General features: G+C 38.9%; 1 protein-coding gene across 23 annotated transcripts in view; it reads right to left on the reverse strand.

Moving 5' to 3' along the window:
• ptprk (protein tyrosine phosphatase receptor type K) overlaps positions 1–26,313 on the reverse strand; it is a 105,987-nt gene that overhangs the window by 23,212 nt on the left and 56,462 nt on the right. For all 23 annotated transcript variants that reach the window (XM_026193803.1, XM_026193819.1, XM_026193818.1 and 20 more), the window contains 13 exons: positions 25,586–25,701; positions 24,491–24,665; positions 17,663–17,775; positions 16,858–17,038; positions 8,060–8,242; positions 7,141–7,260; positions 6,754–6,863; positions 6,442–6,643; positions 6,226–6,331; positions 6,013–6,085; positions 5,689–5,811; positions 5,287–5,361; positions 5,068–5,104 (listed from right to left, as the gene is read on the reverse strand). In XM_026193803.1, the coding sequence (XP_026049588.1) occupies positions 5,068–5,104; positions 5,287–5,361; positions 5,689–5,811; positions 6,013–6,085; positions 6,226–6,331; positions 6,442–6,643; positions 6,754–6,863; positions 7,141–7,260; positions 8,060–8,242; positions 16,858–17,038; positions 17,663–17,775; positions 24,491–24,665; positions 25,586–25,701 (1,614 nt within the window). The remainder of the gene's footprint in view (positions 1–5,067; positions 5,105–5,286; positions 5,362–5,688; positions 5,812–6,012; positions 6,086–6,225; positions 6,332–6,441; positions 6,644–6,753; positions 6,864–7,140; positions 7,261–8,059; positions 8,243–16,857; positions 17,039–17,662; positions 17,776–24,490; positions 24,666–25,585; positions 25,702–26,313) is intronic.

Genomic DNA, 26,313 nt, shown 5'->3' on the forward strand with positions numbered 1-26,313 from the left:
CACCAGAGGACTCTTTTAAACCTCCCAGTTGGCAACATTGAACCCCGCAAACACAACAACCCACTGATCTGCGTGGAGTTGGGCAGAGCATAAGATGAATAATCTACAACTTGGTCTAACAGCAAATCAAGATTATCTTAGTAACAACTTGTTATCTTAGTAAGGACATATAAATAACTATAATTCGGACTCTTGTGAAAAGCTCCTTTTTGTTTTCAAAACAGCATTCTGAAGAATTAACTAGCCAAATAACACGATCAACCATTTAAGATTTCCAAGAATATACAGCTTTTTCAAACCTAGTCACATCTCTAAACTTATTACTCTGTTGCACTGACTGTAAGGCATATTTAAAAAAGCCCACGTCGCCTCAGGCTAGGAACGTATACCATCTAAGGAAATATGGTTGTTTTTCTCTTAGGCTGCCTTCACATCAGACAAAATCTAGGTGATTAATTACTAAGGTTCAATTATCCCTGTGCTAAAGTTCAGGCAAATATCAAGCCTCTAAATATGCCTTGTAAAGAAAAGTTAAACAGCTGCTAGCACAAATGCCATGGCAACTGTCATTCGAACTGTAAATATAATCAAATATTTCATTTTGGGGGTAATCTGGGTCGCATATTTAAGTACTTAAATCAACAGAAATTTCTTCATTAATATGGTTGCTATGTAATAATGAAACAAAGAGATTGCTTCTACAGCTTGAACTGTATTTGAACATTTTCAGAGCAGGTGTTTTAAAATCGATTCAAGACTAAAAAAAAAAAGGCTATAAAAAGAGATGCATTTCTTGTTGAACTTAAAAATACAATCCTGTAAAAAAAGCAGTGGTAGAGAATCAGTGGAAGCTGACAATGGCCTATACCAGCTTCTATAGCTGGGTCAACTGAGCTAAAAGCACTCACCTTACACAGACATCGGCTTCTCATTTATTTAGTCGCATTATACATGATGGCAAACGTACTACACCGAACTAAATCATCAATCAAATCTGACTCCCAGCAGCAATATTCAAACATTCAAAATAAACATCCCTATAAATGTACACTATAGTAATGAAAATAACCAACTGAATGTCTATGTGTCTTCTCTGCTGCCTCTTTGGCATCACGGTCTCTTTAGAAAATGCTTTTAAAATGCAATTTAACTGTAGCTGTCCAATGTTTCTGCACCAATGTCACCATATATTGCTTGTAGCCGAACTCATTTCTGCTTCTGATGACTTCAGAGAATTGACTGAACTCCCTGATTTCGTCTGTTTTGGAAAATAATTCACCAGTGACGTTTCAAGCGGAGTGTAGGCTGCAGGGCTTAAATGCTGTTGATCATGGACAGAAAGTCAACAGAAAGACAGAGAGCATCTGTTTTCAGGCTCCCAAGCTCTACTTAGTTGATGTCATCAGAACAGTTCATACTGCAGCGTAAGAACATTATCATGTCTTATGATAATCCAAATAATCCAACTCAGTGACATATGCACAAAATTCAACATAATGCAATACATGCATCAAACAACAACCCACTTCCATTATCAACATAATAAAAATAACACACAAGAATAAAACATTTTTAGTAATGCCTTGACTTCCACAGCCCCACATCAGTCTTAGCACCAAACCAATTAATTCCTAATGTCACTCAACCTAAAGTAAATAGGGTCTATTTTGAGGTCTATTTTCATTGGTGGAAAAATACCTATTTGGTGCTTCAGTGAGTTTTTACAGCATCGGGATGGTGTTTGTGTGATCAATTCAAAATAAAATAAAATACCCAAAGCAGTGAGGGATCATTGTTGCTCACTAATGTGATTTTAATAGTTTTTGAGCCTGGGCAGCAGAGCTCCATCACACAGAAAGACTAGAAGAGCCAAGGCCAACGCCCTCCCTCCATCACAATTATCAAAAAAAGCAACCCAGACCTGCACCAAAACGTAATGGATTCTTCCTTCATCTGTTATGTTTTATGAAATTTGGACTAGTAGTTTTTGTGTAATTTTGCTGACAGATGAACAAACAAACAGAAACAGCATACCTCTATCTCAGCTCTCTGTCCGGGCAGAGGGATGAGATAAATCAAGCTTTTACTATGCAGCCAATACTTACTAGGTTTATTTATGGTAAAAAGTAAAAATCAAGATATTTGAAAACAGAGAATGCTTAAACTGATTATGCAGAAAACTAAGTGTAAAGTTTTATGTTGTTTATATAGCTTAACCACAGCTTGGCATAATGACATTATATTGTCTTTTTTTCTAATTTTGTGATTTTTCTTTTTTTGCACTTCTATACCAGCAAATAAAGGGCACTGCTGAGTAGCTACAAAATCTGTTCATCATCTTAGTGCTGATGTACGAAGGCCAAACTTTATTTTAGATGACTTCCACATGGAACGTCTCACTTCATATAACTATCCAACCAAGAGACTATTAGAAGATCACACAGATAAAATATGTCCAAACAAGACACCAAAACAACAACAATAATCCTTTAAGGGTTCTCAGCCTAACCTCATAATGTCTGCGGAAGCTCTTAATGTGTGTAAAAATGATTCAGGTCAGTACACTAACACTCACAACTTGCCTGCACACAGGCGCACAAAACGCCCTGCGGCAGGAATGACAATACACAATACCCCAAATGACCTACTATGACCACCATCACTTAATCCTCCCTCCCGGATGCATGGTTGAATGCACATAAACACACATGCAGAGAGACGGAGAGAGTAAAGAAGACACAGTGGTCTGACCTCTCGATCCATTAGTGTGTTGGTCTCTCTTATTATAAAAATCTGAAATCCCCTCTAAAGTCGTTCGGCTTCACTCAGACCTCCCTAGGCTAGAAAGACAGTGTCATTTTATTTTAGCAGCTTTTGGGCAGAGTGACCACCTGTTCAAGAAACTGCAACCACCAGCAATTCTTGAAGTATATGACCCTGCAGAGTTAGTGATTTCACACATTTTTGCCTATTTTAGTGTGCAAACGTCCCACCTATGAGACAACTTTCTCACCCTGTACTCTTTGACGTAAGGAGAACAAAAGTGAACTTGTATTATTTGTAGGGCTTTCTTGATGAAGAGGCATTTTTTTATTTTACTCCAAAGAAATCCAATTTTAATAAACCTGACACTTGGAAAAGCACCACACGCCACAGAATTTAAAGTCTGAGCTAGTTTGGAATGCCCTCTCTCAATGGGTCCACATATAAATACTTAATCAACTTAACTTAACCAGCAATGATGATTCATTCTATGATCATTAAGGCTGATTGTCCTCAAAATGATGTCACTTTTATTGAGTAGCTTTATGAGGTGTCTGCACTTGAAGGTCAAAGAAGAGAAGTTCAGAAAGGCATTACACTCCACCTTGCTTTCTTGCTACAATAATGCACATTGTGCAAGAAAAAGGACGTAACTCATGAACTGATTCTATTTCCGATCTTATTAGTTTTCTGCGATATCTGATGTAAACCTTCTACTTATCACAAGTTTTCATACTGATATTAAAAAGTACACCAAAATAACAAAAACACTAGAATAATCTATGGAGATTAATGAAGCTTGTAATTGCTTGAGAGCATCACCTTAACTACACAATAATAATACTACTAAGTTTCTGCCATGCTTTAAGGAATTATGTTCTGCTTTAATCTTTAATAAAGCAATAAAATGAAGATTAGTGAACTAATAATTATTTCCTCTTAAAATTGCTGTATCACTACATTTGTGTTGTCATAAAAACAAGAAAAAACTGGTGTGAAATAATTATAGGGCAGTTATAGTTTTAGCAAAAGTGGGAACATTTTGTATTCATTTAAATTTGACCTTGTAGTTCTACATTACAAGTCGAATAAACACTGAAATGCCTGCGCAGTCATTTGAAGCTCAACTCTGCTGGTTACACAACAGTGTGAGGATGTCAGTTTCATTCAAAATATAATGTGTTTATCCTTATTCCTACTCCACACAGATAAACTCTGATCCATCAGCCGCATTTCTAAAATTCTTTCCTCAAAATAGTGTGTGTGCATTTTTGTGCACATGCGCTTATGTGTGTAGTGCCCGGGGATTAACTCCACACCGTTTAAAACCATCTGATAATCTATTAACATGGCAAAAACCTGGTAAAGACCCGACATTTAGACTCAGTGCGCACCAACACACATTTCTTTCAATGCCATGCACAAGCGCAATACTGTTTTCTGTAATGCTCTTAAACCAGAAACAATTTCCATTTGACAAACCTCCATGGGAATAAAGGGCAGACCAGAGGAAAAACACAATAATAAACTGATTAAGGCTGGAGTAAGCAAATTTTTTTGGTATCATTGGACCAAAGAAACCTTTTAGCATATTGTGGGAAATAAATTCGTGCACCTCCCCTCCACTCCGATTTCACTCTTTATAAAGGCTGGCTTGTAACAAGAGACTTTGGCCATTCACAGCTGGTCCCTTTAGATCAGATCAGAGTAGTTTAAAAAACAAAAAAAACTATGTAATGGGAATAAGAGCTTCATTGGACTCATGTGAGTATTTTCAGCTGGGAAAGTGGGATTTTAATTCCATGTGAATTCCAAAGTCAGCAATGACTCACTTTAAAACAGAAGTGTAAGAAGTATGTGAATGGGTCCGTGCTTGTCTGGTGGGAGGAGGATAGAACAAAATAGCAGAGCTGCAAGAGCTGCATTCCCCTTAGATTTATGCCAAACCCTTGAAGGGGACCTATTACACTCCAACACTTTACTCTTGGACTCTACTACACCAACATTACATTGTTCGAAATCCAAATATTCCACATTTCTCTAATGCTGGGACCTGGCATATCCCCTTAGTTCGTCTGTTCTTACACTGCAGTATGAACTATTCTGATGCGATGACATCAGCTAAGTAGAGCTGAAGCTCCTATTCCTTAAAGACCACCCTCTTTTTAGGCCAACTTTCTTCTGCCCAGGAGTTGCAGGATTTTTTTTGTCTTTTTTTGACAAAATATTTTGAAAATATTTTTAGCATTGAAGCTGTTCCTAAGAGTTAAATTAAGATACTGTTAAGGTCAAATGGGTTCTTACGTTTAGCTGCCAGCCTCAGACACTGTGTCTTTGTTTCCTGTGGAAAAAAAGACAGAAGGAAGAAACCTTAGTTCCACTAACACACTACAACACGAACCTTGCTCTTAGCGTTTAATATTAAATACTGTACATAATGAGTGTACAGAAGCTGCAACATAATGTAAGTCTATGAGTGCGCCTTTTTGAACCTCATTCAAAAAAATTAAATACACAGCCTACCCTCTCTGTACTGCTGACAGCTTGAAGATAAATGTTGTAGTTCTTCCTTGGAGCCAGAGGTGGATTCCAGAAACCCTGAGGAAAAGAAAGAAGGATCAGTTCACACATGTCTACGATACATTTACAGATTTACAACAAGCAATTTTACTTTTACACTTGGCTGAGAAGGATATCGATATGTAAACATTCAAATTATGTAGCCTTTAAAAAGTATTGCATACAATTTCTATGAACTTTAAGTCGTATCGTTTTTAAAAATAAAACCTCCTGCATAACAGCAACTGCCTTCTAGTTCCAGTGAATGTGTTGTGCTGCCATTTACTTCTGTATTTCAGAATTTTTGATAAACACATCTTTTCAAGGCATTACATACATACGGTTTTGTTCAGATTAAAGACTTGCCTGATACGTCTTGTTGTCTCCCACAGTAAAGGGAAGTGGTTCAGGCAGGCTGCTGGGGGACAACTGGGCGGCATAATAATAAGGGGATCCACCGCTAGATGCACTGTGGTAAGAAACTGGGACCTGGAGAAGATGAAGATACGTCTATAAATGTAACTTCAATTAAATGTAAATAAAAAGAGGTATTTTAATAGCAGAGTCAACAAAGCCCATTAATGGAAATTTATTGTTATTTTTTATTCAACTTCAACCATTTACGCTTATAAGAAAAGCTGTAAAAGGGGCATGGGTTTTCAAACATACGTAAAAAGGATTAATAACCACCTGATAACAGTCAGACGAAGCCTGACGGCGTGTCCGCTGAGGATTCACTTCTTCCACCACAATCTGGTACGCACTGTAGACATAGAGACAATATGAGTACAGATGTAATTTTGGTTGTTGTTATTTTACTAACACACACATGATTAGTGAAAAGCCTTTGACTGCTTTTGTCATGTGATCTATCCAGTTTAACAGATAACAGAAGTGCTGTACCTTATGGGTGCTCCCTTAGCCTGGGCAGGTTTGAGCAGGACAGTGATAGTTGTTGCAGTTTCATTCAGGAAGGCCTCTTGACCATCGTACTCGTCTATTGTCGGAGCTGAAAAGAGAATATGAGGCTGCATAAGTGTAGCTCTAACCTCTTGCTGTCTAAATGTGATATTAAAAAATTTTGAGTCAACAGCACATATTAAAATGTATTTTTTCCACCTGAAATATTAGTTGTCACATTGAGCGTGGTTGCAGGACCAAACCCTTTAGAGGTCGATGCTCGTATAGACAGCTGGTATGTGACACCTGGGTGGAGCTGAGAAAACATGTGATGGGAGGCGTTTGAAGGCAGTGACACTGTGAGCCCTGGTCGTTGCAGAGGCACCGAAGGGTCAAACGAATGCACGCCACTGTAGCTGATCTGAGTTGGAGTAGAGAAAGCGAAACCATTTTTTTTTTTTATTTGTTTATATTTTTCCAAAGGATTGCTGTGTTAAGTTTGGCCTCTACAACAGCTGCTAATGATAGTACCTCATACTGTATAATGACTCCATTGGGTTCCGTTGGTTCCTTCCAGGAAAGACTTATTGTTTCTTCAGATGGAGTAGCTTTAAGTGACTGACTGGGAACTGGACCAGGAACTGTTAACACACATAAATTCATGCAGTTCTAATAAAATCAACAGTATAATGTTCTGCAAATGAGAAACCAACTGCTAAACAGAAATACACAGATTGAGAACAGGCAGCAGTGACATTCCCAACACATGCAGAAACGAGTTACAGATACTAAAAACACCCTTTGTACAAAACTCCATCCCTTATTGAAAAGTTTGCTTCATAAAAAAATACATAAAATGGATAAAAACATTTGAAATGGGGAAAAGAATAAAAAAAAGGTGTGATATGTGTATCGTACCATCTTCATCGGTTTGTATGATGGTCTCATCACTCTCTTTCCGTCCCTCCGGATTAGTGAGAATCATTTTCAGGCTGACGTTGGTGTAGGGCGGCAGGTTCCCCACCAGGTGGCGTGGTGCTAAGAACAAAAATGGGGTCAACATAAACACACTGCAGAGTAAAATGTCATAACATTTGCAATGTATTTAGGATCAAAACCAATTTTTCTCACTCAGTAATCTGCTGCTGATTTTATAATGGTCTATGTAATGTAAAATCAGAACTTAGTGTTTTTAAATGTATTGTTAGGTGTGAGTACCGGTAATAGTGTGAGAGCTAAAGGCAGTTTACCACTTGTTTGCTTTCACTGTAAAGCCTTATATTTCAAACGAAGGAACAAGAGAGCTGTTGTCATCTGTCTTGAACCTAAATATGTAATTGATTATGTAAATATTGGCTATCACATTTCTGTCAGTCAGCTACTACATTTATTGACTAACGGATCAATAGCTGAGCAGGTCAAACTGAGTGTATGAGAGACATGACTTCAACCAATAATTAATTATTCACTTTTCAGGGAATGATTCCAACTACTGTACCTACAACCTATGTCCATTCCAATATTCTTCAACATCAGTGCTTCTGATATTATGTCTGGCTTCAAAATGAAGTGGTTGTCAATACTAGTGTCAAGCTCACTGTGAATAAATGATCCACTCAAATTTGAAATCTCGCTGAAAGCAGACACCTTTTTATTATACTAAATTTCAGCACTTTTAGGGTTGTTACTTTATCAAGTCTTTTTGTACTTCTTTACCCATGTCACAATGAATAAAAAGCAATGTAACACTAGAAAACACCACGACTTCAAATCCTGCATCAATGTCAGTAGCACAGTACGGTAGCACCTTTAAGGTAGGAAGAAAAGTAAGTAGTACCTTTAGGGTCCATGTCCAAACAGTCAGCTTTGCTACGATCGTTGGCAGTCATGTAATGGTAACAGATGGTAACGTTAAAGGTGTGACAGCGGGTGATGTTGTAACCCAGCGATTCCCAGTCCACTGCGATCAAACGCGACCTGGTCTCAGCAATCTTCAGCCTTTTAGGAGTTCGCATAGGTTCTACAAAATAAGAGAAGAAAGAAGATCTGTGATCTATACATGTTGATATAGATCTATATTTTTTCCGATACTGCAACACTCTAATTGCATCCAACATTTGAGGAAGCTTTTGAACTACTGCATTTCCATGAAGTAACTATGTTGCCAAAATGACCAAGAGCTCTGTGTCAACATTTTTCCTCACTGGACTTTACAAAAACCTATTTCTTCACCACCCTTGTCAATCAACTATTTCTCAAAAGCAATAGCTTCCATAAGGACACGTCGTTTTTTTCTGTCTTTTATGTGTATTCAGACTGTTATTGTCAATATAATCAACTTTCCCTCCTCGGTGCCCAGGGCTTTAATTACCTTAACTGGCTCATTTAGCTGGATCAATAATCCCACAGTGCCACACACACACACACACACACACACACACACACACACACACACACACACACACACACACACACACACAGCCACAGAAGAGACTATAATCACAAGGCTGTGCTATTCCTCCTCTACATTCTGCATGCAAGAGTCCTGCCTGTGAGTCCACTATATATATGCCAGGGAGTACATTTAAATACATATATTTCTACCTGCTTTCTGCTGCATTCACCTTAAAAGCCTACCTCAGATACAGGAAATAGCATTCAAGCTATGTGGCTATCAATCCACAAGATACTGCTTTCCTTTGGAAAACAGAAGTAAGGTAATATCTTTAAGCGCCACCAATTGCTGTCAAAGAGTTATTTCTCCTTCTAACTAGAGAAGATATCCATCAGTCAAGGCAGATTCCAGAGGATGTAACAGTCTATTGAAATGCCTCTGCCACTCTACCATCTTCCAGAGTAAAGCATGATAAATATTTTTGAACTGAAGCACAATATAGCTAGCAGCTTGGTGTATCCTCAGGCACATTGCCATAGATCTAAATCACTAATAATATGTCACTAATAATTTATTTATTACTAATAATTTATTATATAAATAGACTTTTAATCCTAATGGGTCAACCACTTGAGAAAGGTGGTGAAATACAGTACACTTCCATGTTGCAACACTCTTCAAGTATCTTATCCAAATGCTTGCTATTTTTGATTAATTTGGTAAATTCAGGGACTTTCTGTTCTGGATATTTTAATCAGTTTAAAAAGTTCTCGATGTTATAATCAAAATTATCTTTCTAATCAGGCTCAGTACTTCCAATACTTAAGAAATGCCTTGATTAACTCTGATATTGATTGGATGCATTGGTCTTTGACATCGCCAGAGTGAAATACATTACTGGGAAACAAAGACAAACTTAATGAAAAGCTTTGTTCTTCGTCAAAAATTGAATTCACGTTGATAAGTCTATCACCTGTTGATGTTTTATTCCTCTTTTATCCAGTCTAGCTGTAACCCACCTGATTCCTTATGTCCTCCCAAGATTTTTTAATAAAAACGGCTCACCTTAAATAGAGACGCACGTCTCTCCCCAACCCCTCCTTGTCTTGCTCTGTGTTTTTCCCTGGGTCTTCCTCTTTCAGAGGAGACTACACAAGGACACAAACTTGTCGCTTCTTCTGACAACCCATTATCTGCCTGTCACTCACACACACACACATGCACGGAAGCTCACAGGCACCTACACACACACACACACACCCACTCACACTTTAGATTGTGACTGAATCAAGATTAAATCTGGGCAGAGCATTTATAGGTGTGTTTGTGTGTGCGTGTGTGTTCATCTCAGTAAAACTTCTCATAATAACAATTCATTGTCAAGGACAAACACACAACTCTTACATACACTCAACAACACAAAATGCAGTCATGCTAATGTTTGCGTAATCCTCTAAACATAAATATGTCACTAATAATGTGACAAACAGATGGACAGAAAATGAGGAATAGAAGAAGACACAGGGGAAGAAAGGCTGTGCAGGTAATTGTCTGCTGAGAAAATATTATTGCTGAACAGCGTGTGTGTTAATAGCTGAGGGGTCGGAGCATTTCATTTTTGCTTCAACCTGTTATTGGATGGTTGACATTTAAATAGAGCAAGACAGAGACCACTGGTTTCTCTGCCTGTCTCTCGCTTTGTTTCGCTGTCTTCCTCACTTGTCTCATTCTCTTCTCTGTGTCTCTCTCCCTGTTCAAATCAATAGTTGTGATCCTCACTATAAAACAAGCTATTATGACACACAGGTGCATAGACACACGCACACACATGCTCACAGTTAGGGCAGTGTAATAAATTACATTGATTTCAGGGTCTCTTGATGCTAACACTGCTTCACAGTAAGACAGTCTTCCACGTGGAATTAAAACAAAATATATGACTGGCTGCCTGTCACACAAACACACATGCACACAGTGTCATATTTCCATCACTTCAGGGGGCATTACATTCATTTCCTGGAGACTTGCCCTAACCTACCATCATAACCAGTTACCCAACCCTAACATTAGGCCCTATAATTTCAAGATTTATTATACTGGGACTTTGTGTCCCCAAATGGGAGGTGGTTCCCCACAATGTGAATGTGTAAACAAATTTATGTGTCTTTAACACCCACACGCACCATGACTTTTTTGAAAACCCATTACCCTATTGACTTATATTGTATTGCTGCTTATCTCTATTTATAGTGGAAGCAGGTAGGGAAAGAAAGAGAGAAAGAATGAAAAAAGAAAGAAAGAATAGTGGCAGAACAGAGCAATATATGGACAAAAATGAAACTGGGTTTGAAGAAAGCGAGGAACAGATAAAGGTAGCAGAGAGAGAAAAGGGAAACGGAGACAAGAGACAGAAAGAGAGAAACAGAGGTGGAACGGGGAACGACGATAACTCGTCTGGAATACAGCCAGAGTCAAGCGGGACCAGGTCCAATGGCAAACCACAGAGGCTGCCTTGTCCCTTTCCCCCTCCTTTTGGTAGACAGACAAACGGCTGGATTCATGTTGGAACTAAAAGGCTTTGTTCTCTACAGATGCAGCTTTGAAAACAACAACAATACCAATAAACACTAACAATAACACCAACGACAGAAAGCTTCATATCAGCAGAATCCAGAGGTTGGAATTAAAAAATGGAAAACAAAAGCAAAGGAAATGAAACTAAATGAAACAGAACTATGCTAAAGGCAACCAAACCATGTCCCTCAACATGAGGTATTATGAAGAGCCAACAAACACAGCCATAAAACCATTGTGAGAGGAGATGAAGCTGAAGAAAAAGCAGAAGAAAAGAGGAGAGGAGGGGCTGGAAAAGAAAAGGTTGACAGGAGATGCAGCTAAAGCCAAGTTAATCTGTCCAATTAGTTCCTGGTAATCCTTCCACTGTCATAAGTAAGACAAATGAAACTCCATCCATTTATTCTGTCTCTAACTCTAATTTCTCTCTGCATGTGTGCTTCTCTTTCTAGGCCACATTTAAGTACTTAAAAGGTTCAAATTTGCCCTCCAACATGTTTTCAATTTGCACTTGGAAGCTACATGGATTTTGAGAGGCTAATTATGAAAGCAGCAATTAAGTCCAAAAAACACTATCCATACAGTGCCGTGCGAGTTGTTTCAAATTATGAGGCTGAGAAAAATAAATGGAAATCCAGCTCGTGTCTGATGATTAAAAAGACATGCATGAGTTAAATTCAAAAGCAATTCAAACATAAACGCGAAGCAAAGAGGGAGGAGTCCACAAATGTCTTTTAAAGGGTAAAGTTGGCTCTGTTCTTTATTCTTCTTATTACCCATAAAACTCAACATTACTAATACCAATAACACCTCTTAGTACTTTCACCTTTTGGCTTTTAAACAGTTCGAACATTAGTGTGGTGTGGAATTGACTCAGATCAAACTACAAAGCACATGCTCGTGGAAATGAGGCCATCCAACTTGCAGGATTCATTAATAGGTAATTAGTTGGTTTTATACTTTTCACAGAAATGGTTTCACAGAAACAGCAACCAGAACCTCAGTGATGTAGTATCTCCTCCGTCTCACAATCCATATGGGTCACAAATGTGACCTTGACATTCACCTTGTTTGGCTGCACTACAATCTGGCCAACACTCCAGGAGGAGTGCCCTTAAACTTGCACAGTTTAGGTGATCATAAAGGAGCAGTGATTCTGGTTAATTGCAGATGCACTGCACGAGCATGAGCACACGCTAAAAGTTTAATTTAATTCACCAGACCTGCTTATCAAGAGTCCAATCATATTAACTCATACAAAATAGAGATGATGACAGTACACTTTAAAAAGCAGTGTATTTTAAAGTGTCACATTATTGCAGCAAAATGTCAAAAATGGAATAAAATCGCCTTTCATGCAGTGTTTTAGCTCATATTTTCACTGTTTTGCCACAGCGCACAGAACATGTTGCATTTTTTTTATGAATTTCATTAAATTAAATTTAAAAAATGTCTTCTGAGCATGTGACATTTTTGGTTTAGGAACTACAGAATCTCATGGCGGTTGCAAAGCACTTTGCTGAAATCTATCCATGAAAAACTGACCCCTGCAAATAAGAGACCCTCCGTTAGATTAAAAAAAAACCCCATTTGCCAGACGAATGTGGACCCACACAGACAGAACATTACTGTAAAACTGACATGCACAGCAAAACACGCTCTGTCGCTAAATCTGTTGGCTGCTCTTTCAAGAGACTGACACTTAAAAGTGTTGTACTGCTGGTGTGTGTGTCTGTGTGTGTGCATATTCACATATAAAAAGAAGTACATATGACATAGTGTGTGTGATTCCCTGCAGCATCTGTGTTTGTGTGTCTGGAAATGTGTTTTGTGATTCTATTCTTCCATAAATCCAAGCGATGCTGAGCTTGTGCAACATATGAGAAATACTGTGACTCTCTTGAACTGCGTGTGTGCTCAAGCCTCAGCAACTACGATTTGTCTGTGTGTGTGTGTGTGTGTGTGTGTGTGTGTGTGTGTGTGTGTGTGTGTGTGTGTGTGTGTGTGTGTATCTAACCTCCCATGACCAAGAGGTTTTCAGCAGAAAATTCAGGATTTGGATTAAAAGCTACTTCATCACCTTCTTCTGTCACACACACACACACACGCACGACGCACACTCACTAACCCTTCAGTTCAAGTTGATTATATTTCACCCTTCAGACAAGAGCAATACATCACCACAGAAGAAAAATCGAGAAGAGTTGGAGAAGAGAGACAGAGAGAGCGTGAGAAAGAAGCGGGGACAGAGGAGAAAAAAATGTAAACGGAAGAGATGAAAAGAGACGTGAGGACAAAAGAAGAGAGGAAAGGAGGAGATGAAATCCTTCCTGTTATCATATCAATTGCTCAGCAGTGTGTGTGATGTCTGCTCAGTTTTTTATTAACTATATTGGTTTTTTAATTAAACAGTGTTTCGTGTGGTGGCACGCTTGGGCTGATGCCTGATGCTTGTGTGTGTGTGTGTGTGCATGTCTTCATCATATTGTATTAAACTAAATATTCAGTAAACTACAGGTGGTGGGATCAGACAAACCTAACCAAACAGAAAAAGCAAAGGAGTCATTACCATTTAAATAACATTCCTACCCCGTGCCTGTGTGTGTGCCTCACTCTAACAACAAACACAAACACACACAATCCAACTCCAAGGGTGTGTGCACATTTGCATGTGTGTGTGGATAATCTCAGTTACGCTGGAAACACAAAGGGAGAAGGTGGGGAGATTTAACTAAAAACATCAGCATATTATTCAAAATATAAGTAACGGTGCCAAATCATACACTGTATATAAAAGGTGCGACTGTGACCTCACGTACTGATTTGTGGACGACCATTAATTTTCAATTCAATTCGATTTTATTTATATAGTGCCAAAGCACAACAGCAGTCACCTCGTGGCACTTCATACGGTAAGGTAGACCCCCTACAATAATAGAGAGAACCCAAAAAATCAGATGATATGGTGTGATTGAAGCTAGACTGCAGTGGGAAAGAAAACCTGGCAGAACCAGGATCAGTTGGGGCAGCCATCTGCCAGGACAGGTTGGATCAGAAAGCGAGTCAGAAAATTATAACAGATATTTTGAATGTCACCATTTTATTTTGTTTTTTTGAGTGATCTACGTAAGGACAGTGTGTGCTGGTACTGTTTGACTTGCCACACTCTAAATCATATTGTCTTTTTTACTCAAAAGTAGACTTTAATTTACAAAATTACACTATTTTGCATTAAATAAGACCTGCAACTTGTAACAGAAAGCATAAACTAGTCATAAAAGACTATGGAATGAATTTATTTGACTGTATATTAGCGAGATGACTTTTGTGAAACCTCAATTTATACAGTGACAAAAGTAATATTTTGTTTTTGTGCAGAACCACATTACTTTTCTTTATAATTGTAACACAGGAATTTGACCTCTTCGCTGGCCTTGACACTGAAAGTACTCGCCTAATGTCTTTCTTAATATCAGATTCCACTCTATGGCTCTCATAAAAAGTATTTTTCATATCCCTGTTTCTCTCATTAAAGGAGCATTTCTAAATTGCCAGCTTTAGTTTCTCAGCTGAACTGGAGAAAATTGTTCATGCATTTGTCTCAGCGCACCTAGATTGCTGTAATGCTCTATATACTGGATAAATAATCTCTTACACACCTCCAAGCTATACAAAAAGCCATTGCCAGACTACTAACTCGTTCTACTAGGTGAGATCAAATTGCTTATTTTATACTTTCCACATTGGTTCCCAGTAGATTTTAGAATTCATTTTAAAATTCTTGTATATGGAACATAAATGGACAAGCTGCAGATTTTTTTTAATTTTTTTTATCTCAGAGTCTTATTAAACACACTTCTGCTCACAGTCTTTGGTAGCTAGTTGTTCCACATACGAAACTGAGAACTGGGAAGACACAGAGCCTTTCAGTTTGTGGCAGCTAGGCTTTGGATCATTCTCTCACTCAACTTCATTTAGCTGATTCTGTGGACTTCTTTACAAATCTGTTAAAAACGTAGTTGTTTACAATGCTTTCTGTTGGGATTATTTGGTGTACAGAAAATGTAACATCCACAGCAAAGATTAAATACCAGTCAGAAGCATGCTAGCTAAGCTTAAAGGCTGAAAACATGTGAGAACAGCCTGCATGCATCTGTCCAAAGGTAATCTACCTATCAGCAAACAAAAGTGGCTCATCTTTTAGTTCCCTGTTCAATGAAAAGGTCTTCAGTATTAGATCTCTCGTTTCATCCAACTAATCTAATTGATCTGAGGAATGTTTGTTCATAAGGACATTTGCTGCACTGCTACTGTCTGAAATGCATTTGATGAATAACTACATGCCAGGAAGTCCTTCTAAAAATCATAAAATATTAATGCCTTAATATCAAACATCATAATACACTACAGTTTTTTACAGTCAGGAAAACAGAAAATAAATCAGATGTACAGGATTCATTTTTTTCTTTAGTCTCTAAATTCATAATCGCATTTTCTAGATTTGGCCTGTTATCATCATATTACGTAGATTACAATGAGTTTACGTCTTTACCAGCAATGTGTTCCAGCATGAATGAGGAGAAGAAGATTAATTTCCTCTTCCTGTCAAACAGGAAACTGTTCAATACACGAGTCGCCTGAACAAGTCTATGACTTCCTCTCTGTCAATAAACAGACACCACATACGTGCAGATCCATTCATTGTTAAACACACACACACACACACACACAGGTTGGCACACATCAGTCAGACCCTGTGGTTATGAGTTTTCATCTCTCTTTCATTTTTATTCTCCAGTTTCATCATTCTCTCGCCTCTTGCACTCTCTCGCCCCACTCTCATTCTCTCTTCTCTTTCTTTTCCAGCCTTATTGTTTTTCATCATCTCTCCATCGCTCCCTTATTCTGTTTCTCATTCAAGCTCATTGCTTTTATTTCTGTCTCTTTCTCTCTCATATCAACCCTCTCTCTCGCTCCTGCTCCGTCTCTCTCCCTCAGGCTAGCTGTGTTTATATTTCAGTCGTTTATTTCTACAAATGTCAGACAGTGTTTCTGCCCTCCGTCTATTGATCCACAGAGAGCGAAAGATGGGGAGAGAGAAGCAGGGAGAAAAGGGGGAAAGGCAGTGAAAAAGAACGAAGCAGAAAGAAAGCTATAGAGAAGGCACAAAGGGAGGTATGAAAGAGGAAGAGTAGCAGAGAGAAAGCAGGAATGACAGAAGTATAGAAAAAAACAGTATAAAAAGTGATAGAAAGTGCAGAGAGCCTCCAGTGTTATAATCACTCTTTTGCGCAGATCACTGAGCAACCAAGAACTGACTCAGGCTCTCCCCTCCTTTCTTCTCCAATTCCACCCCTCGCTACACCTCTCCTCTTCCTGCCTGTTCATTGTACAAATATCACCCTACCAACTAAAATATATATACCAAGACAAAAAGAACAGTAGATGGACAGATCGATAAATAATAAGACAAGCAGAAAAAAGCCTGTGTGATCAAGAGGGACCAATTAAGTAATGCCATCTGTGACTTCTTGCTAAACCTGGCTGATCTTCTTTTAGGAGAACATACATAAGGAAGGACTCTATTGACAAGGCAAAGTCTCTAATCACAAAATCAATACATTGAATCCTAACTCTTCTATGTTAACATATTGCAGCTGTCCTACCTGCACATTTGGTCCGAGTAATGAGCGGCGGACCAGGTTTCCCGGTACCTCCCTCTCCTGGTCTGGTCAGTAAGACCCTGATCTCATACTCTGTGTCTGGGTCAAGATGCCATAACTTGTAGTTAGGAGAGTTCACAGCATGAGTCTCTGTCCAGCTGCCAGATGTCATACGGTACTCAACCTATTAGAAAGAATAGAAAGTATTAATCCGAACATCAATATTAATGTCAGTGTCATATGATAATCTCTGGAATACAAAGGTTTCCTCCATGACCAGATACCATGCTTCTGCTTATGACTTATAACCTTGTGAAAATATGCAAATGACAACTTGTAATCATGTTTTTCCTTATTTTCTTTCATATGCTGGTAAATTGCTGGATGTACATACTAAGCATGGAAAAGAAGAAATCAAGAAAAATAATCCCTGTGAACCAGACGCTTGTCTCCATTTTTAGACAATTTTCTATGATGTAAGTGAAGGTGGATATCCACAACAATGTTCTCTCAGTCACATGACTGGTGTGAGCACAGAAACAAACCTATAGTTTAAGTGTTTTATTTGCAAGAGGCAGACAATCAGAAGAAAGCTTAGAGGTCAGCTTTCTTCATATAAGCTAAATCGGAATTATTCATGTGACTTAGAAGCCACCTGTTTTCCTGTAAGATTATAAATGGTAATTGTTATGGTCTTTGTTAAAGGTTTGTTAAGTAATTACATAATTTGTTAAGTTTGCATGACTACAATGCCCCAATTTACAATGTTAAATTGTTAAAAACATCCAGTACTTCAAGACTAACACACCTCCTTTAGTATTATAGGTCCATCTCCAAATATGGAGTTAGCATTGAGCTGAATTAGTAGATAAGTGGGACCGACACCGAGCAGCTGAGGTGGTGCAATTGGGTGCGGAGGCTCTGGGGAGAGAAAACAAAGAACAAGAACATGTAAGTTGGTTTCGCAAAAACAAGGTCACTTTAGGGTGGCAGCAAACATAATAAAGTCAATCTAATAAAATACCTCATTAGTGGTCACATGATCTTTGTGAACTCAAACATTTTAAACAGAATACCTGCCAGCTATGACAACTGTCTAGGGTCTAGGTCTTGTAGCCACGACACCCACTCACAACACGAGCTACGTGAGCATCATGGCTAATTAAATGGTTTAAGATGCTTCATAGGGCTGCTTAGATCCCATGTCCTTTTACTAAGAATAAAATCATAATAATAAAGTTTACACTCTACACATGACAAGCCTTTTTACCTTCCTGAATTAAAAATACAGACTAAGCCCTTTTCTGATGTGAAATGTGTGCTTTTCTTACTTCTTCTGTTAAAATCAAATGGATTTTTGGTCCATGAGAAAGAATTTGTGTAAAAAATGCTAATTCAAATATGACAGAACATCTTCGCTACCACAAGACTGTGAATCTACTATGTTAAAGCAACAGCATGAGCAGTTCCCCCCTCTGCTTTTTTGTTCTATAATCTAAATCTCAAAGCTTGTACTGGCAAGATGCAATACTGAAAACTAAAGCGACATCCCTCACTTTCCATTCGATCTACCAAAAGAACCCTCCCAGTAAAAAATGCACATAAGTTGCTAACATTCCTATCTCTCCCTCTGTTTTGACAAGGTTGTTTGCTATGCATCACCATCACCCGAGCATCAGCCACCAACAGGCCCTGACTTAGGGGACTGATATTTACCCATCACTCCCCAATATCTCTGTGCAAATGTTTTCTGCAGGACTAAGACGATTAGAGCCTAGAGGCCAAACTCTGTTCTACTTGTCAGATGGCTTTTGGAATTCAAGTCCTTATTCAGACTGAAATCTATGCATTATATAAGCATCCGAAAAATTTAGAGACATCTCAAAGGGGATCTGGTTACCATTATTAAGTTTGCTTATTTGCCCAAACATTCAGCTCATCAACTACCCCTTTGTTAGGTGTAACGATTAATTACCTTACAGTATCATTTCATACTGTAAAATAAGAAAAAAAGTACAATTGACTAAATAACGGCAATTAAGTTTTAAATATTATGCACAGTATGTAGTTTTACTAGACGTATGTCCCTGTAACACGGCCACAAAGTGCTTGGTGAATAAATGATGTGTTTTTACATAATGTGATGGATGCACGATGGTTTCAGGGCCAGCCAGATCCCAGATAACTGTCACACATCTGTGACTGACAGGCTGAAAACACATACAACCTTTAAACACAGTGCATCAAAGTTTGATCTACTTGACACATCTACACACACACACACACACACACACACACACACACACACACACACACACACACACACACACACACACACACACACACACAGATCAACGCATGAATTAATCACTCTCCTCACACACATGCACTGTGATCTGTCTCGCATGCAGTAAATCATAAAGATTTTTATCTTTCTCAGACACACCACCAGCTTCAATCACACCATATCAAAGCAAGTACTGTATTATCTAAATTAAATGTGTGTGCCTGTGTGTTACGGTGTATGTTGCTCCATTAACAGTTATATTTCACATTACTGTCACCTGTTTTTTTTTTTTCTTTGTGTGCCTGCGTTGTCATTTTTGTGTGTACTGAATGTGGCTGTCAGAGAGGTGCGCATGGGGAAGCAGCGCTTTAGCAACAGATGAAACACTGAAGTTTGACAGCACGCGCACACGTGCAAACGCAGACACAGGCACAGGCAGGCCAATGAAGCTGAATCCAGATAATGAATGTTGAAGTTACTTCAGAAAACCACCAACGTCAACGGCATGTCATCCCGCAATGCCATCAAATAAGCAAAGTAAACAACCCGATGATAAATAAGCAGATGAAGAAATGAAGCAGATTCACAATGATGCATTTTTAAAGGGCACAAAACAGTAGGTTTATTTATTTTTTTAGCTTGTGTGTTAGCTTGAATGCGTGTTTGAATGTTGCTTAAAATCTACGAATATCTAACAAATAAATAAAACACATAAAAATGAAACAGTAAGAAATGTAACTGGGTCATTATGAGACTCCAGAGGAAAAAAAACAAAAGCTGGAACAAGCTCAAACTTTACATTTTCTCCTTGTTTTGTTCCATCACTTGTCATTCGTGCAACTGACCTAAAAAATATAACAAATCATCAATGGTGTTATTCCAATATTTTGCGGTGGAATTGCTGTCACTATCTTTTTTATTATTAATCACATGTGTGAACCCTCTCATCGTTCTCAGGTTTTTGGGTCGAATGTAAATGAAAATAAGGAAACAAATGAACACTGGGAAAGCTTCAAATGTATATGCTGATTCTGACCTACACTGCCTCTGTGATTAATTTCTTTATATTGTCATTCATTTTCTTCCGATATGGAAAAGAGCAAGCAATCAGAAGCTATTATGAAAGATGTTTTGGTAGGTTCTGTGCTTTTGTGGTTTGTAATGTGGTGACAGAGACAGTCAGACTAATATAAGAAAGGAGTGGAAAAAGAGAGAGTTTTCATTGGTGACCGGAGCCCACCAGGAATGTCCTTTGTTTTCCATCGTCAGCAACCTTGTCAATAAAGTTTAGCTTTCACAAACCTTTGCTGACATCACTAGGGAGCTCACTGGAGGTCATGTGACCTACAGAACTACAGAAGTGTGCATGAGCGTGCAAGTGTGTGTGTATTTCAGCTGCATTAACAACAGTCCAGTGGTAGTAGTTTTGGTTTTCTATAGTTTTATATAATGCCTGAAGCTCCACCTGTCAGTCTAACTTAAGAGTGTGCGACTGGCGACAAGAGAAAAAGGGACATTTTAGAGGTGGACCACTATAGCTTAAACCAACTGCAGGAATTCAAGCAACTTGTGTGTGCACATAAGTCTGATACATGTTTGTGTTTGTGTGTGTGACAGTAATATTGCAGGAGATTTTTAGGCCATGGGTTGTGTGTAATGCAAGCTGGCATGGTGATGTATGTGTGTGGTGATGATGCACTCTGTCACCAAAGGAACCAGAGGGCAAGGCTTTATTAGAGCTCGCCTCTGACCAAACCAAAAGTGACACGCACATACATATACACACCCAAACACACAGTCAGACTCTCTCATACCTCTCGTGCTGTTTATCTACAGTAAAACTTGTAAAGGCAGAGCTTCTGCTTGCCAGCATCCATCCATCAGGTCTTAAAATTTTGGGCTTTGGGCTATTGAACCTTAGTACTGTTTTGGTACACAAGGAAATGTATATGTAACGCTGAATTTTAAAACTGGCCTCTGGATATTTGATCAGATCTTGTATATTTGTTTGGAAAAGCAAGCGACCCAGGGATGCTGAGTTGACTGTTATATTGAGAGAAAACCAGCAAGTAATCTTGAGAGAAGCTACAGCTTGTGTGAGTGACGTGTACTTCTTTCTAAAAACCAAGTATCTATTGATCGCTTATTAAAGTTTTACAAACGAATAATAAACAAATCCCTATATAATGTGACAGTATTTTATTCATCTGGATTTTGGCCAAGCTGCAACTCTTGAGTTAAACCCCACAAATTAAAACTGTATAAATGGTTAAAGGTATTATGAGGGCGGTTTTAAGGGGCAGGTCGGCTTTGATAGTCTGTCACTGGAGTAGATGTCCAAGCTGTGTGCTCAAGTGTACAAAGAGCCCACCTCAGGAGTCTGTGCTCTAGGTTCTTTAATGGAAGCTCTGTTGTTTATATTGCATGATATTTAGCAGTTAGCAGTTATCTGTGTCTGAGCAACACCCATGTAGCCTGTGTTTACTAAATAGGCTTGGTAGTTAGCTAGTAACTTAGCCGTCATATGCTTTTATATTTCAACAAAAGGGAAGAGAGGCGGAAATGTACATATAAGAAATATCTTGGAATCCCCTGTCACACCTCTCAAGCTCCCAAGACACACCTCTGTTTAAAGAAATGTGATTCTTTTCTTTCATCCTGACAGCCTCCCCACATGATAATGGCACATCTTTGTCATCTACATGTTATAAATATCAATAGACTATTCCTGTGAGTAACCTTAGTGGGGCAATTTCACATCCTACAGTGAGCCACTTTAAGGCTTTGAAGATGAAACCTGGGTTATTTTTTATGTATATCATATTTTGGCACATCCATATGAGTTCTCCCTTTTCCCGTTTTCCTATAATCTATATAGATGATTCCTCAAGTAATAGCCCATTCCCAGCAGTTCGCCTGCTAGCTTAAATTTCACAATAAATAAATATTAAATATCAAAATATTCAGAGCGAAAATATTAGCAATGCAGCAACACTGTCCATATTCATGGTTGTCAGTGTCCTGCAGGAGCCTCAATTATCCAACAAGCAGACTTTTCAAAAAGTGAAATAAACATATTCTCTGTTTCTTTGATTTCTCTCTGGTTCTCTTCTCACATCTGATATTACCAATAAATAAACATGAGGCTCTTCTCCTCCCACATTCATACATGCAGTCCTTATTATTTTATTGTGACATCTTTCTAACGACCAGATTCAAGATCAATATTCATAATCACCAAAATTCCTCAAACGTCCAACAGTATCGTTCCTACTGATTGTTAAAAATGGTAAATGGCCTGTATTTATATAGCGCTTTACTAGTCCCTAAGGACCCCAAAGCGCTTTACATATCCAGTCATCCACCCATTCACACACTGGTGATGGCAAGCTACATTGTAGCCACAGCCACCCTGGGGCGCACTGACAGAGGCGAGGCTGCCGGACACTGGCGCCACCGGGCCCTCTGACCACCACCAGTAGGCAACGGGTGAAGTGTCTTGCCCAAGGACACAACGACCGAGACTGTCCAAGCCGGGGCTCGAACCGGCAACCTTCCGATTACAAGGCGAACGCCCAACTCTTGAGCCACGATCGCCCCAAAACGCCCCAAAAACCAAAAACACTGGCTGGTTATGAAAGACACAGCGTTCTCAGTGCACCGTCTTGAACCTGAATCTATTTTCATACATGTAGATTGGTTCCTTTCATGTTCGGACACATATCTCCTGCTGTGCGAGTTTCTCATCTCATTCCTCTTTCCCTTCTCGCAATCAAAAAAAGATGTTCACAATAAATAAACATTAGCCACTTACGTTTTCCTACTAAATCAGCAATGTCCTGAAGATCTCCTTCCATTACTGCCTGATAATCCTCATCAATAAATAAATAAAAATCTGTTTATATCTAGTGATTTTTAGCCTCACAATAGCAGGGTTAGGGTCAAGTGACACAGAGAGTTGAACCTCTATGCCAGAGAGTGTAAGAGCACCTTTATCTGAGGTACGCCATCTAATATTCATGCCGCTCGTTCCTGCTTTGATTTCTTATTTCTTTCTGCTCTGACATCTCCTATGCAGAATAATAAACATGACTCTGCTCTGCTGTTTACATATTCACACATATTCTTGATTCTGATATGGATATTCTTTGGATAATGAGCTATTTACATTTAACTTTTCTCCACCAACTCCTCTCTTCTCTTTGCTCTTCCTTCCACCTCCCCACCCTGCCCACTCCACCCCCCTTCTGTCACTCCCATATCATTCTTTCTGAATCTCTTTCGCCTTTACCCACCCCAATCTGCCCCCTCCACCCCCACCCCACCCCCCGTGTGTCTCTCTGGGAGATGAATTGAATATGTAAGCTATTGGATGTGAATGAATAAAGCATCCCATCTCAAACACACATTGGTGACACCTTATTAACCACATGTCAGATGCACATGACAGCTGCAGCGCGCGCGCACACACACACACACACACACACACACACACACACACACACACACACACACACACACACACACAAATACACAGATTCGATTCGCGTACACTCAGACACAGCACGCCCATGCTGGCATAGACAACAATTGAGCTATCTCATCCTCATATAAGCATCTACACACACAGACGGAGCATTTGCACCCACATTCAAACACAAGCGTAGCACACATAGATCTACATACCCTCCCTCATTAGCCTATATTGTGACTTTCATTTTATCAGTCAGTCACAGTGAAACACAAAGTTGGTCATAACAAAAAAAACACACAAACACACAGAGAGGTCAAGAAAACAGCTAGCCAGGGTACATGGAAGCACGTAGGATGTAACTCAGCATTAACCTTTTAATTACAGAGTTAGTCTATTATTAAATCACTCTTTCATATGATAAGACATCCTCTATATCAGGGCTGGACTATTAATTTTCATAAGGGGCAACATCATGAACTAAATATTTTGCCCTTAAATGAAGCTTTAGTCCAAAATCACTCGTTATTTACTTCGTGCTGCACTGGAGTCACTGTTGACTGTCCAAATTAACATCACTGAATTAAACTTAATTACTTAGCTAATGATAAAATATGCTATTGGCAGCTGTGATTTAAGCTAACAAATTTGATAAATGGATCAAGCTCCTGTGAATCCTGATTTTGTTTACTTCTGTCTGACTTTGTTGACACACTGTATTAAAATTTAATACATTGGGAACTTTCATTGTACATCCAAGAACTCTTCAAAAAAGCTTATATATATAAATATACTACTATCAGATTTTTAAAAAAGCAGCAAAGAAGTTGACAGAAAATCTATTAAATAACCTTGAAAATGTTTTTCAAAATCCTCACCTCTGACGATAAGCGCAGCAAAGTTGGACACCCCAGAGCCGCGCTCTGACTGGGTGACACAGCGATACAGATCTTGATCTTGATTAGTGACTTCTTTGAGGTGGAAGGAGGCAGCAAACCGTCTGTGGTTGATGTTTTTGGTCAGAGCCACTGGAATATCTTCTCCATTTCTCCTCTACAGACAAACACACACAGACAGACAGATCAGGTGTTGCAGCGGGTATGAAGGGTTAAATGCCTTGCTCAAGGTCAGCCAGCACTGACCACAGACACGTGCGCACACACACGTGTGTGTACACACTCTCATCCCCCTCTGCTTCGCTGACAGCAGGTTTGAAGGTCATGACTACAATAGAACCATAATGAAATCAGCAGCTATTAAACTCTTAATCATGTTAGCTGCTAGATGTATGGCCTGAAGTCAGTCAGTGTGACTGTGACTGCGTGAGTGTGTACTTGTGTGTTTGCGCAGTTGACACTTTATAATTGGACATACAAGTCCTAAGGGTGTCACATTCAGTACACTCTTTGTGTTGTTAAGTAAATAAAGCTATATACTGCATATTTATATTATTTTACAAGGAACTGCTCGCATTAATCAGCACAAGAATGCAATGACAGATTTAGCAAGGCCTTGCTCATTTTCATTTGTACTGCAACTTTATGAAGACAGAGAGTCATATAATGAAGGGAAAGTCTGTCCCAATTACAGAAAACATGCTCTTAGTTGAGTCCAGTGGTATAAATTTTCTCTTAACTTATCAAGCCTTTCTGGCTTTAAAGTTGACTTTCTTAAATATGTTTTTAACTGTCATATTCTGTAAAAATAAATAAGTAAATAAATGAAATCCATTCAATAATGTTGTATTTGGGTACACTAAAATGAATACCACTGTTAGATGTGACAAAACAGGCTGTTTTTGGATCTGGACTTGAAAGGCTGCGAATATTATTGCAATTTAAATACTGCTAGTTAAATAACCCCATAATCATAATTAATCGTTTAGATCTGGTCTTGCTACAAATGCCTTGTAGAACTTGTTGGTGTAATAACAGCACACCACACACGTTTTGCAAATGTTTTCTTGGTTGTACCTGTAGCCAGAGTTTATTGTTCGAGGTGTCTCGCCCCGTGGCGATACACTGAAAAGTGGCATTTTGTCCAGCGTTCACCTCCACATCCCCAAGGCGCAGGAAATGAGGCGATTTATCTGCAGGAAATGAGGTCAAACAAAGAGGCGAATCAGATTAGGTTTACAGCGAGAATATATGTATTTGTGCTTTAAAATGTTTTGATTTTATTCCTCTCTTTAAAATGGAAATGAGGTGACAAAACGGTCACCTTATCACAAACACACAATACATTTCAGGACGATGGGCCACCCTGAGGAATATGTTCATTTTTGTCATTATTATGTTTTACTGGACCACAGCACAGTACTGACTTGCCATTGCCAGGTAACAATAATGCCACCTTCACTACATGTGACTTGACATAGCTTCCAGTTCTTAAATACCATGCTAAGATAATGAAGTAAGCCTTTTTAGACCCTGAAGATGCAGTTCAGCCGTGACATCTTTATTCTGGGGATGTGATTGCAATCATAGATAGCAGCTCCTATGGTGAATGAAAACACACACACACGGACACACGCTCACAAACACACAAGCTCACACATGCACGCATGTGAACATGTGCACACACACACAAACCCGTGTGTCCAGAAATGCAGCTGTGAGAATGAATGCTTCCACTGTGGAGACTAAGTACTAATTCCTTTTTAAATACTTGCTCCTTCCTATTAAGGGCCCCGCTGCTCTGC

The sequence above is a fragment of the Astatotilapia calliptera genome, chromosome 15 (genome assembly GCF_900246225.1).
Source record: "Astatotilapia calliptera chromosome 15, fAstCal1.2, whole genome shotgun sequence".
Classification (NCBI taxonomy): Eukaryota; Metazoa; Chordata; class Actinopteri; order Cichliformes; family Cichlidae; genus Astatotilapia; species Astatotilapia calliptera.